Raw genomic sequence first — 13969 nt, forward strand, 5'->3', positions numbered from 1 at the left:
TTGATATGGTAGATTAATTAGCTCTTTCATTGTTTGCAAACTCAGCCGAAACTGATCAATAAAATTTAGCATCCATTTTTTACAGCCACTGTTTGAATATAACTGACTTTGTAAATGATATATTTAATGTCACTCTTCTTCCTCTCGTTTCTTTCCTCCGTTTTTGAAAAATTATTTTTTATTCCATCTCTCCTCTTTCATGTCTATAATTTTTGTAAACATTTGAAAATAACGGTCCTGGATATGACCTTAAACTATATCCGATGGTGAGGCCCCAGTTTGCGGGCTTTGGGGAGTGTGGAACCACCCTTTAATTGCCATTGCTCCCAGGTCCACTCTGACCCAGAGTGGTAGTATCTCTTATGGTCCCAACTATGGGTTAAATAGAAACTGATTTGAAAAAAAAAAAAAAACAAATATATTCTATTAAAAAATTGTTCTTCGAAATTACTGGATTCGACATTAAATGACCTGAAAAGGGTTGATACACTGTAAAACAAAAACAAACAACAACTTGAAAATTAAATTTCACCCATGTTTTTCTTGAACCTGACACTAACTTTTCTACATGCACTGAATTTCCTCTAAGTGATGTACCTCAATTCCCTTTGAAGAACAATAGATTATGATTAAAATTTGTTTGCAGTAGTAGGAATAATAGTAAGAGTAGCGGTAGGAGTAATAATAAGAGTAGTGGTAGGAGTAATAGTAAAAGTAGTGGTAGGAGTAATAGTAAGAGTAGTGGTAGCAATAGGAGGAGGAGGAGGTTCATAACATCCATTTTACCTGCTGGCATGTAAAAATTGACTTCTACACTGTCGCTGGCCAAGGTTTTTAACTATCCCTCTCTTCATTATCACTTCTTTCCATGCTTTTCCTTGGGCTTCTCTCTTTGCACTGAACCTGCTACCTCAACTGTTCTGCACATGCAAACCTAAGAACTCATCGATTCTTTCAATGTGGCCCAACTAACTCAGTCTCCTGGTTCTCACACATCAACCTATTCTGTCTTGATTCAATCTTTTTCTGAGGTCATCAGATCTAAGCCCGTTCTTTAAGGCTCGTATTATGCATACGTTTGTATCATGCTTACATCATTTCACTCCATGCAGTACATCCCAAAAATTACGACAAAAACAAAAAGTTGTTTAGCAATTATTGAAGGCATTTATTTCAAATTTTTTTTACTTTGAATCGAAAAGAAAAAAAGTATTTAAAATTTAATAGCGTTTTTTTTTTTTTTTTTTACATTTTTTTCTTTTCTTTAATATAATGACGGAATATTTCTTTAACTTCTTTAATTCGTTTTTTTTATTTCTGTAATGTTATTTAAAAAAAAAAGTAGAAAACAAATAATTTTTCTTTCTTTGAGAGAAAAGAAAAATCTCTTGCTGGTTGAAAAATAGCTTATTCAAGGCAATGCATTCAAAATAAAAATATAGCATTTTGTTCTTGAGAAGATTTTTTTTAGTCTTTTGTTATAAGCAGAGGCAGGAAAGGAATTTTAATTTGAAACTTTTAAATACTGTATTCAAGAAGGGTGGCAAAACTGCTGGCATCACCGCCGAGATTTGCGTTGAGTGTTAGCCGGGTGTTGGTGCCCCAGTATTTGCCCAATTCAACCTTGCCTTCCCAGATATTACCCGTTTTCTCCAGAGTGGTCCAGTCTTGGTCAGCAACCACGGCAACAGCATTAGCAGATGGGATGGACACTTTGAAGTTGACCGTCTGTGACTTGCGTTCGGCATGCAAAGTGAGGATCAGCGGTTCCCACATGTAGCAACCTTCTTTCCACTGGGCGTACTGCTTCGGGAACGGATAAGCGGGCTTGACAATGGCAGGCACGTGTACCAGATAGTTGTAGATACCCGGGAGCTGTTGGCTGGAATCACGGCAAGGCAGAGCATACAGCTGCAGCTTGTAAAATCCTGTCTTGGGCACAAGAAGGACAAAACTGACCACGGAACCTTCAGACTGAGTAAACACACACTCCGGTAAATCTTTGTTTTCTTCAACTGAAATCAAGTTAGCCGTTACCCGCATCGATTCAGCCGTCGACAGTTGGATCTCAACATAGTTGCCCTCGAGGAAAATAATTTTATTTGGATGACTCAGTGTACGGAGACCGAAATCTTCAAATTTCGGCTGCGGACCAAGATAGCCTGGAGGGAGCTTCGGCAACTGTAAGACTTTCACATCTTCATTGCATACAATAAGATACTGAGCGACATGGTAGAGGGTCATTCCTTCATTGACAGGGTCGTTGGCATAGAGCTCTAGACCGTATTCGCCTCGTTTTGGCAGGGAGATGGTGAAATAAGCTGTGTGTCCTACAACACGATCGATAATATAGCCTTCGAGGTCATCATCACTGAAGTCGTTGGATTTGAGTTTAGCCATGAACTGTCGCTGTTGTTCAGGCATACGGAGTTGAAGCTCAGCTTTGCCTTCACGCGTCAGGATTGTGGCGGACTGCTGGAACGTGAGTAGGCCGTACTTTTGGAATGCAGAGCCAGTGCCCCAGGTCAGATAGCTGCAAGGTGGGAATGGCTGTGGGGGTGTCATACTGACACACTCTTGCACTATCTTATACTCACACACCTGGCCGTAGACATTCTCTTTGTTCTCTGGTCGGTCTTCCTTAGCGTAGATAAACAGCACGTAGGAACCTGGGGATGGAAGCCGAAGCCGGAAAGAAGCGATACCATTGCAGCTCTCCTGCATACCATAGCGATTCAACTTGATACCGTTATACTCTTCCTTTCCATCTTCTGATTGGATGCTAAAATTAAATGCCAATGGGCGACGCTGATTCGGGTAAGCCAAACGGATGTTCAGCTCGCCGCGGGCAACAATCACAGCTGTTGTATGGCTAATGAATTCCAGATCATACTTAAAGAATTGCGGCTTCATGTGGGGTTGATTTTCAAACTCTTCCAAAGAGATGGGATTCTCAAGCAGTTGCCATTTTTCTTCATCGGGAAAGTGTGTAAACTTCAGCTGGTGGGGGTTAGTAAGGAAGAAGTACTCATCAAGTTGATAGTGGAAGTCCTCCTCATCATCGGTCGACTGTTTGCCAATGATACGACGAGCGGCCCAATGGCAGTCAACTAGGCACCACTGTCCGTAGATGTAGACAGCATTCCAAGAATGTTGGTTGCTGCCGGGGGTGAATTTCTGGCCCGGGTGATAGTCGGCACCTTTTGCGAAACCACTGATGATTTTGCTGTGGACACCAGCATAACTGTAAAGAAAAGAAAGGTTAACGTCATTTTAAAAAGCAGTGGAGAATTTGAAAGACAGAAACAGAGATGCTAATGGCTATGCATCCGAGATCAGGGAGGTATTAAAAAAAACAAAACTTTCATTAAAAAAAAAGAAAAGAAAGAAAAAAAAGCACTTCTGTAGAACAATATACGGCGAATTTTAGTTTCAAGAACGGCCGATAGAGGGCGTTTGTCGATAACTCATATTTTTCTAAAAGTTTGTGAAAATCTTTCTCCGAAAAAAATGGAAAAGTATGCATAGAAAAAATATATATATAAAATAAAAATAAATATTAAAAAATTGAAATTAAATTTCGATACATTTTATACTTTCAAATTAAATTTTGATACATTGTATACTTTCTCTGGACAAAAAAAAAATTATTCTTAAACCTCTATAAATGTTTTATGTTTTTAACATTTATTTTTTTTTTTTAGTTATAAATCACTCATTAAAAACAAATAGTATTAAAACATGAAAATTATATTTTTTAAACAATAAATGTTTCGCTTTTCCTATATTTTTGTGTTATTTATTTTGTTATTATATACTTTTGCGTTCTCGGAGACACTTGTTTATATTTGAGGTTCACAGAACGGCCGGTAGAGGGCATTTCTCATTCAAAGAACAGGGGTCGATAACTCATCTCAATCACCTCGTGTTGTCATGCAGAAGTGAAAAAAAAAAAAAATAAATAAATAAAATAATACATTGCAATGCACACAGAAAACCTGTCGGAGGTGTGGATTCTCTTTCATATCTTTTTTCTTTTTTTTTTTTATTATTCCTCTGCTATTTCAAGCTAGCTAAAAGGACAGCTGACCTGATCTACTTAAAGTTTTCATTACAACTGAACAATTTCATTTTGTGATAACGATCAGAGAAATACAATTCTTGGTTTTACATACAATTTGTTGTGAATAAGGATTTTCAGGTTAGAATCTCATTCGCACACAAGCTGTCGTCAGCTTCAGCCATTTTTTGTGTTATGATGGGGGTATATGTATATCATAACTATTAATACCTTGCAGAAGATTATGCCCGACGTCGTGTGTGTGCGTGTGTGTGTGTGTGTGTCTGTGTGTGAAAAGCACACGAATGACATAGAATAGTGGAAAAAATGAAAATACACACAGTTGACTTGAATTTTATTTACACATCGAATGATACAAATTACGTCTTAAAGTTTGTCACAACTATCACGAACAGAAGTAATTATATCTCCATTTACCCGAATTCAAAGTCATCCCTTTGTTAGCGTCTGCGCTTGCCCACATCGATTTTATCTCGTTCTCTTTTCTCTACGCAAGAAATTATATAAAGAAGTTAAAAGGAGGAGGTAACTCCACCTGAAACAGAAAAGGAGTTAGCTCCCCTTAATCGAAATTCTGTTGTCCTAAAACTTTGTAATGTACATTCCTTGAATTCTAGTCGGGTGATACTTTCTGCTGTGTGTGTTGGGGCGCTAATTCACATTTATACTGTTATTCGATTTATGTTAGAGAAAACAAAAAATATAAGATTAGATTTTTTAATTTGTCAAAACCATAATATTTTTTTTTGAGGTTATCGTTATTCAAGGCTAAATATCATAGGTCGTTGTTCAGCGAAACCAAATATCAAAAAACATCATTTATCGAGGTCAAATAAGACAGAAATAAATTCCAGCTGAAATACAAGGAACACTATGGGAGTGCTAACATTGGTCAATAGTATGAACTGTATTTGATTACTTTTGTGGCGGTCCATGATAGCTGGCAATCATCAGGGAAGCAGTTCCACAGTAATATGCCCCACAGGTGGGAAGTCCTTATAAAGAAGTAATTATTTTTTAAAAGTTGATTTTTACCAAAAAGTGGAGAACTCATATTTATTGGAGGCTCTCACGATTTAAACGTGATGCGACCATGTCAGTTATTGAAGTGATTTTGTGAAACATACAACAAATGTACAAAAATGAATTTGGATAAAAAATTTTCAATACAGATAAACAATAAATATTTATCAATATTTTTACAACTGAAAGAGTTTACTTTTATAATGAGAGCAATAATTGAAGAGCGCTGTGCTAGCAGTGTCAGAAATTTCGTGAAAACTATTGAATAATTCCACCCGCTCTCTTTCGAAGCTTATAACTCTTCGAAAAATGTAATTCAAGCCCTAATTTTTTTTTTAATTAAAGAAGCAAGGACCAAGGTTTCATTAAAAAAAAAATAAAATAAACAAACAACGTGCTTTTTTTTTAAAAAAGGTTTAAAACTTCGGACTTTACAGGTAAATTTCTAAAAAACACTACTTTTTTTGCATTGTTTTAAATTTGAATATATTATTTATTGATCTTTTATCTTCAATTTGTGATATATAAAACTTTGGTACATGAATTAATTATTTACTTTTTAATAGACATTTGAAAATGGAGGGGCGTGAATTAAAAAAAACGTTTGTCTAAAATATTATATTCGGTTTATTGGAAAGAGCATAACATTTCACATAGACTCTGAAAATATCGTAAAAATAGAATCAATAGAAAAATTTTGATAGATTTTTAAAGTTTAAAAATTGAAAAATACTGAACTCGTAACATTCAATTAATTTCATTACTGTTTTTTAAAAAATAAAAAAAAATATTTCTATTACTTTTAAAACAACTTTAATAGTTTATTTTGGAAGTATAATCCGTAAAGAAAATAAACAACCCACCTTTTAAAGAGAAATTACGAGTTTTTTATATTTTATTTGCAGTTTCGTGTTAGAGGTGTCAAAAATTCCTACAAAAATTCTGATACCTAGCGCTGTGCAAACTATTTTCATTGAAACTGCTCTCTGAAAATGAATGCAAGGGATGTGACTCTTCTCAAAATATTTTTGAGGCAAACAAGACAAATGTAAGAGTCACTTCCCTTTATTTTACGAAAATATTTTCCATATTTATTTATGTTTTCATTTAACAAAGTGAAAATCCGCTTTTTTTTTTTTTTTTTTTTTTTTTCTTTCTGAAGGCAGAATTCTACTAAAACGTAAAAAACTCAGTCGTTCAAGAAAAAAAAAAAGTAAATATTAGTTTGGACGATCACTTACTTGCACAAGATATCAAACACCATAGCATATGTTGTCTTTCCTGTCTTCAGTCCCATCAAGATTTCTTCAGGGCTACCAGGGGCTGGGTTTTCAAAATTAAAGGCATTCAGATCTTTGGAGGCGAGCCATCTGAAGACAACACTGAAGAAAGAAAAAAAAAAAAAAAAAAAAGAAAATTAAACGGTCAGAGATAATCAAAACAACAACAACATGAATTGATCAAGTGGGGTGGGGGTGAATAAAAAAAAAATCACTTTTTTTTTTTAAATCGAGATAAAAAGATTTTCTTTTTGAAATTTATCTTTATAAAGTTAAGTATGTTTATATTTGTATGGAGAGGATTCGCTCTTGAACTAATTAACTGATTATGAATTTTGGAATACTGCTACTAAGAGTAAGAGACTCAGATGTAGGCTACATTTAGAATAATTTACTTTTATGCAAAGGGAACCAAGACCTAATAGTATCGTTCAATCAGTGGAGTCATCTTGTTATTAAATAATAAAGCTAGAAACAAATACAAAGACCAACACAGTATATATAGATTTTTTTATAATATTATAATTATGGGCCGGTAGGTAGCATATATGGATATATTAAAAAGTTTTAACGAAGTTAAAATAAATTGGTGGTTGTGAATAAGGAGAGGGAAACTGAGGAAAGATAGAGAAAAGTAAAGTTCTAATAGAAATTTGTGACAATTTTACTCTGAGCAATATCGGATATCTCTGCTAGTTATAAATATAATAAAACCCAAAGAAATATCAAACAAGGTACCCCTCTCTCAGTGTCATCTATGGAATCTTTAATAAAAGTGACAATCCTTTCTGCAATTAAATCGAATTTGACACAAATAGACCTTAATCTATGCACGACTTATCCACCAAGTTTCAGCCATGAATTTCTACTGTATGTACGTGTGTGGGGGACAAGTTGGTAATCTCCTCATCAGTAGATTGTGATTCTGAATAGAGTTTATATTTAAAAAACTTTTGTCTGTGAGGTTATCCCAAATGTCTATATAACAAAAATAAACAAATGTCTATACAACAAAAATAAACAAATGTCTATATAACAAAAATAAACAATCCATAAATTGAAGAAGGACATAGCAATCAAAAGCAGAAAAGCGCCAAGAGAGGAGTATATCAAGATTTATTGATGATTTTGTATGTGTAAGCATGCTTATCATTGAATGGTGATAAAACAAAGACCGTTGGACATTTGTGACAGAAACTTGGTGGAAATTTCAGTGAAGTCTATTTGTGTCACATATAATTAGATTGCAGAAAGAAGGGTAAATTTTATTAACAATTCCGTGGATGGCATTTGGTGTTATCACTATGTATAGCAAATGCTGCCAGTAAAAAAAAAAAAAAACATTTTATGAAAGTTAAAAAAATTGATTGTCAACACAAAGAACACAAGAAATAAAAAAACAAAAGTTTGACGTACCGAACTTTCTCCAAATCATTGGTGATGTTCTTTGAGAAGATCATGTCCCAGACGAGATCCTTGAAGCTGTTGTGAGAACTTTTTGACACCTAAAAATCGAAAATGAATTCTAATCATTCATGGACTTTCTTTTTTTTAATTCTTTTGTCGATAGACAAGATAAGGGAGATAAATCAAGTTATTTTGAGATTTTTTTTCAACAATTGATTTTAAAAAAAGTTGTTTTTTTTGCTTTTTTTTGCTTTGAAATAAAAAAACATTTTTTATTGACTACGGCTGCTTTTCGTTATTTCTTTCTATGAAAAAATTGTTTTCAACTTTCCTAGCCAATAAGAAATGTTTTTTTATTTCCATTTCAAAATAAATATTCAACAATTTTTGTTTTTGTAAATAATCAATTACTGAAAAAAAAAAAAAAAATCTAAAAACAAAAAATAAGTTATCTTCCTTGCTTTACCAATCTAAGGTAAAAAGTGGCTCATTAAGGTATGTGGAGGAAAATTATTGACACCAAAAAAATAATGCAACTCTACATAAAATAGAACACTCCAGGCAGCTGATGTCATACAAGTATTTTAAGCTTAAGGCATAGATTGTAGGAATTTGACTGTTAACAAAATGGTTGGGTTCTGATCTCAGTTTAGAGTAATTGCTTGTCTAGCCACACTGACAAGCTGTCATACAACAAAACACTGTCTGTGGATGACATTATGGAGCTGTGGTGAACAACAGCTTTGAAGAATAATCAATTCCATCTTCCAGAAAGGATGAAGATTCCAGCATGGTCAATTAAGTTAAGATTGTTAAGAAATTCTGGGTGACCGGATGGACAAAACTTGGGTTTTGCTAATAAACACATAATGTATAACATTAAATTTTTTAAGTATATATTTTGCTATTGCATTTTTACAATCGAGCACTTCAAAGCTATTTTCTTCATTGACACAAATACATAAGTGTAATTTTATGTTATGAGAGGAAAAAAAAAGAAAGTGCTCAATTACTTGTGAAAGAGTGTATATATTTTAAATTTCAATTGACAGTAGACATTAGTATGATTTTCTATTGATACAGTCGGTTTCACATAAATATAATAAACTCAACGAACCAAATGTAATCGACATTTTGATAGCGCAAACCACTATACATACGTTTATATGCAATTTAACTACTTAGGATAGTAATGGCATGTAAATAAGTAACAAAGTTTTCTTTTAGCTAGCTCAATAGTAGGATACTAGAGCTATAAAAACATTTTTTTAAAAATGTATACCCACTGTGTCTTGATTGGTGGGTTGTAAAACTCTTGACAAATTAGTTTTTCTATGCGCTGATGAAGTCCAGTTGTGCAAAATTATAATTGATGAACTATTATATACTCATATTCCAACACCAGGGCTGAAACAATTGTACACAGTGTGTTACCAATAAAGGACCAATATTTGGAAAATGAATAAATACTTGATTATATATATATATATAAAACACAGGTTCCTTTAGTCTTTGACAGACTATGGATATCCACAAAGGGGTACCTGCATATGAAATTTTTGTGGCAGGAGGTGCGCAATCTCCAACCACACCTCTTCTGAGTCGACATGGTTAAATACCAGTGGCAAGTGAAGTGTATGTACAGGACGACTGGAAACAAATTCAGTGATAAGCGGCATGAGAGTATCGCTTGATTTTGCTAAACTTAAATATTTAAGTATTGTTTTACAAAGTTATTTTTGTGAGAGGTTTGTCACTCAGACTAAGGGTTAGTGGTAGGGGAAGTATTATTTTTATTTTATCTTGTTAGCATGTAGTTGAACAGAGTTAAGCCATCAGCTTAGCTGGCATTTTGTTTACGAGATTTTGATTGTTAACTATTCTGGACTTTTACCTCTAATGATGCATTTGCATATTATTTCAAGCGCTTAAAAAAGGGTTTGTTTAGAATTTAAAATCCTACAAAGAAAACTCACCTGAATGGCGTGATCATCTACAGACTTGAGCACCTGCTGGTTCATGACATCCAATGAAGGTTTCGGTGCCAGCATTGGAGCCGGAATAGGTGGGGGAGTTTCCTTCTCATCAGTGACGGCAACCAGTTTAAAGCTCTCTGGTGGAACAGGGGCAAGGGCGCCGGCCGAACGTTTCTCAACAACGATCGGTGTCTCCGAGGCAGGGATGCTGAAGAGGCTGGCTTTCTGGGTAGGCTTCATCTGGAACTCTCCGTCACCCGGTCGGTAGGACAGGTGACCTTGACCCTTTGAGTACGCCATTTGACCGTAAAGGGGTTGCTGTGCTGTGTTGGGAATCGTACCGTAGAGAAACTGTTGCTGCAGCAACTCGGGTGGAGGTGGGGGCAGATTTGAAAGATCGTCGTTTAGGCGGATATTTCCGACACCAGCGGCCAACTAGAAAGACAAAAGAAAAAAAAAAAAAAGAAAAAAAAAAAAGAAAAAAAAGACGCTATAGAATTTGACAAGGGAATCAAATGTGTCAACAACAACAACAACAACAACAACAACAAAAGCTGTCTGTAATATCAGCAGAAATAAGTTATGTTTTAATTTTGTAGTAACATTTATACAAAATCTGTGGTGTTCAAGGATGCAATTGCAAAAAGCTCTACACGAAGATGAAAGAAAGTTTTTTTTTAGTAAAATATTACAAAGAGTTGAGTTTTGGAGGTTCCCTTTTTAGGATTCTAATTTAAGAGAAAGATTTTTGGGGGAAGAACCGGTTTTAGGGAGACATTTTTAGTGGAAACTGTTTTTAGGTTTATACTTAAATGTTGGAGATCAAGAGAAATGTAAACTTATAAACGAAAGCAAAATAATGAATTCAAAATCATAAATTAACAAAAGAGATATTTTATATGCGTTTAAAGTCGAAGCTTAAAAGATGGAAAACATAGAATGTTTAACATTTTTAGAGTTCTTGTAGAACAAGGGAGATTCATTAGCTGAGATATCAAAGAAGTCTGAATCGATAATTTAAAAGGCCATGAATCATCCATGGGTCTGAAAAGTTATAATCAAAACTTTCCCTATTCAATTATACAAATTATATTTGATTAAAAATTATTAATAAAAGCCAACGTTCATTTGTTTTCATTCCAGAAATAAAGTTCAGTGAAAAAAGTTAATATTTAAAATTAATAATTCTATACATTTGTTTTTGATGAACAGACGATAACGAGAAAAAAATTAATCAGTTGTGTGTATCTTTGTGTGTTAGTGTCTGCATGCATATATTTATGTGTGAGTTGAGATAGCCACACCAGGCCAGACTGGGGGGGGGGGATTTTTTTTTTTAGCTTTGTCGTGAATTTTGGCTAAACTGCTTATTGAAGAAAATTTAGAGAAATGCATCCGATTGGCTTAGAATGTTTTTATTTGATTTTAATTCAGGCAAATGCATGTGTCAAGCATTTTCATTTGGAACACCAAAGAGTAAACTTTGCTAACCACCCAACAACCTTCTACATTCATGCCAGAAATTCATGAACAACTAAAACGCTTTGACTAGTGCTGAGATGACTAATCAGAATCGGAATGGGGAATCAAAAAAAAATCTGTACTTTTTTGGGTATCACAACTTGACCTCAATTTCCGAACCCAAAACTGATTCTTTTAGCTTCATTTTCAAACTTAATTTACCATTTTTAATGGTACCAATGATGAACCGATTTAACGAATAGAAAGTGGATCTTTGGTTTACTTTCAGCAGCTGTGTAACTTTCACTTCCCTTATTTTGTCCTTTAATCCTCACATTCCTTGAGCAAGGTTTCTGACAAAGAGGGAAGAATTGCTGTTTTCTGGGGTGGTATCTATTCCATCTAACACTTATCGTTGACAAGTTTTTGATCATGAAGTAGTATTTTTTTAACTGCTTACATCAAGCGGTTTCATGCCTTGTCTGGAACGATTTCCATAAAAAAAAAAGATAAATCTTTATTGTTTTTCAACTAACAGTAAAATTAAAATCTATGAATCATGATAACATCAAAATACAAAGTGAATTTTACTTGTGTAAAATAAATGCACAAAAAACTGAAACTTTGCATGAATTCACTTTTTCCCCCATTCTTTTCCATCACGTTAGAATATTTTTTCCATAATTTACATCACATAAAATTTTCAGCATTTCATGTATCTACACATAATATTATAAAGTAATAAAATATACACATAATATTATAAAGTAATAAAATATATTGCATACATTTTCAGTATTTACTTCAACAGTGCTCAATAAAGCTTAGCAGTAGCAATATGAAAGTATACTTATGGCAAGTAAGCTACACGGAAACGTTCCTAATGATTTCCTTCAGGAATAAAAGCATGAACGTTTTCTATGTAGCTTACTTGCCATAAAACACCTTCATAGTACTACATTATACATGAGACAGACAGATATATATATATATATATATATATATATATATATATATCACGTTTAATTCATGTGCAATATTTCGTTGAATACTCTGTGAATGTTTACTATGTATGCCTGCTGATTTGGCATTTATTGGTACTTAATTTCCCCTCAGATTTTGTTTTAATTGCCGGTACCAGAGTCAAGGATGACTTTCGAACTGGGTTTGAATCTCCTGACTAGCAGTGATTATCACTTCCTACACTGATGATTGCGTAAGCATGAAATACTAGTGTCTGTAGGTATAAAATAATTGTTAATATTTTATTTTATTGAAATAATGAAATAAAATTAACAACTTCATTATAATTATCAGGGAATAAAATAAAATGAAAACGTCCTTCAGGCCATAAATTTTCATTTGTTTTTTGGTTTTGAATAGAGGCCACACAAATTGTTGACCATTCCAAGTCGAAAATGTTGGAAGGGTCATATTCAAATAAATCTTAACCTTCTCGGCTATACCCGCGCCACTCTTGCTGCTAACCCTGCCCGCCCGCCCTACACTTATGTTTCCATCGTTCATACTGAGGAAGATCGAAGGATCGGTCGAAAATATGCTTTTGAAAGAAACATTCTTGTTTTTTTCAAAAGACTTTTTGTATTCCTACACGTCAACACACAGGAAATAAATACAGAAAAGATATAAACATATATTATTTTATATATATATATATATATATATATATATATATATATATATATATATATATATATATATATATATATATATATATGTAAAAGTAAATTTTTGGTACAGCAAAATGGAAGGAGAAATTTCAGAGGAAACAATTTAATTTAAATACCAAAAAACAAAAAAACGGGCAGGTGAAATTATTAAAATTTTCCTTAAGGCCTTATCGTCTGACCCTCTAAGAGGAAACGTCAGAATGATAAATTAAAAACTAAGAAACGAATGAGGAAAGAAGGGAATTTGGTTTCAGTTGGAAGACCAGTGAGAGAGAGAAAAAAAATCTCACTGTTCAGGTGGTTTTAAATCAATAAATATCTCCAACTGATGTTTCAAAATCTTTTGTCTACATATATATATATATATATATATATATATATATATATATATACACACACATTTCATTATTTTGGTTAACTTCTGATAAGTTTGGCTTATCTGTTTCCCCGCAAATCAACTCTTAAGGTTATTTAATGCTGAAGCAAGTGTGCAATCAAATAAACACAAGTTACTATTTTACCCAGGAAGGAAGAGGGGTGTGTACATTGCTTCCACAGCCTGCAACGTTATTCATTGAAACCAATCACGCACTCACAAAGTTTTAGATTCTTTCAAAAAATCCCATTAGAATATTCAATCAGCTTAAGAACAAAGCAGCAAAGTTAAAAGTCAGTTCTTCATGAGAAATAGGTTTCGAAAGTTTTGACATAAAACACTATCAAATTTGGGACCATCCTCTCAAGGGATGAATTTGTTTGGACGGAGAGTGAGAGAGAGTGAGAGAGAATTGGGGTAGTGGGGTTTGTCCGAAATAATAATAATGGGTGGGGACACATTTTCTTTTTGAGTTAATTCACAATTATGAGAAGAAAATAATTATGGGAAAATATTGTTATTACACCTTTACAAGTACATAAACTAATAATGCAATTTCATGATAATAGCTAATATATATATATATATATATATATATATATATATATATATATATAAAGCTGAATGTATGTGTGTGTGTCTGGTCATGAATAGGCTCCTATATGGTTGACTAT

General features: G+C 33.5%; 2 protein-coding genes across 10 annotated transcripts in view; both read right to left on the bottom strand.

The window, feature by feature from the left end:
• Positions 1-993, bottom strand: part of LOC145242246 (uncharacterized) — a 33424-nt gene extending 32431 nt beyond the window's left edge. Inside the window, exon 1 of the mRNA XM_080105254.1 lies at positions 787-993. Coding sequence (XP_079961380.1) covers positions 787-854 — 68 coding nt within the window. The 5' untranslated portion in view covers positions 855-993. The remainder of the gene's footprint in view (positions 1-786) is intronic.
• A 151-nt stretch (positions 994-1144) lies between these two features.
• The window catches only part of LOC145242244 (uncharacterized), a 297326-nt gene continuing 284501 nt past the window's right edge, over positions 1145-13969 (bottom strand). For all 9 annotated transcript variants that reach the window (XM_080105253.1, XM_080105245.1, XM_080105250.1 and 6 more), the window contains 4 exons: positions 9768-10202; positions 7801-7889; positions 6346-6486; positions 1145-3244 (listed from right to left, as the gene is read on the bottom strand). In XM_080105253.1, the coding sequence (XP_079961379.1) occupies positions 1519-3244; positions 6346-6486; positions 7801-7889; positions 9768-10202 (2391 nt within the window). In that variant the 3' untranslated portion in view covers positions 1145-1518. The remainder of the gene's footprint in view (positions 3245-6345; positions 6487-7800; positions 7890-9767; positions 10203-13969) is intronic.

Source organism: Euprymna scolopes, chromosome 21, assembly GCF_053919585.1.
Source record: "Euprymna scolopes isolate OS-2025 chromosome 21, ASM5391958v1, whole genome shotgun sequence".
Taxonomy (NCBI): domain Eukaryota; kingdom Metazoa; phylum Mollusca; class Cephalopoda; order Sepiida; family Sepiolidae; genus Euprymna; species Euprymna scolopes.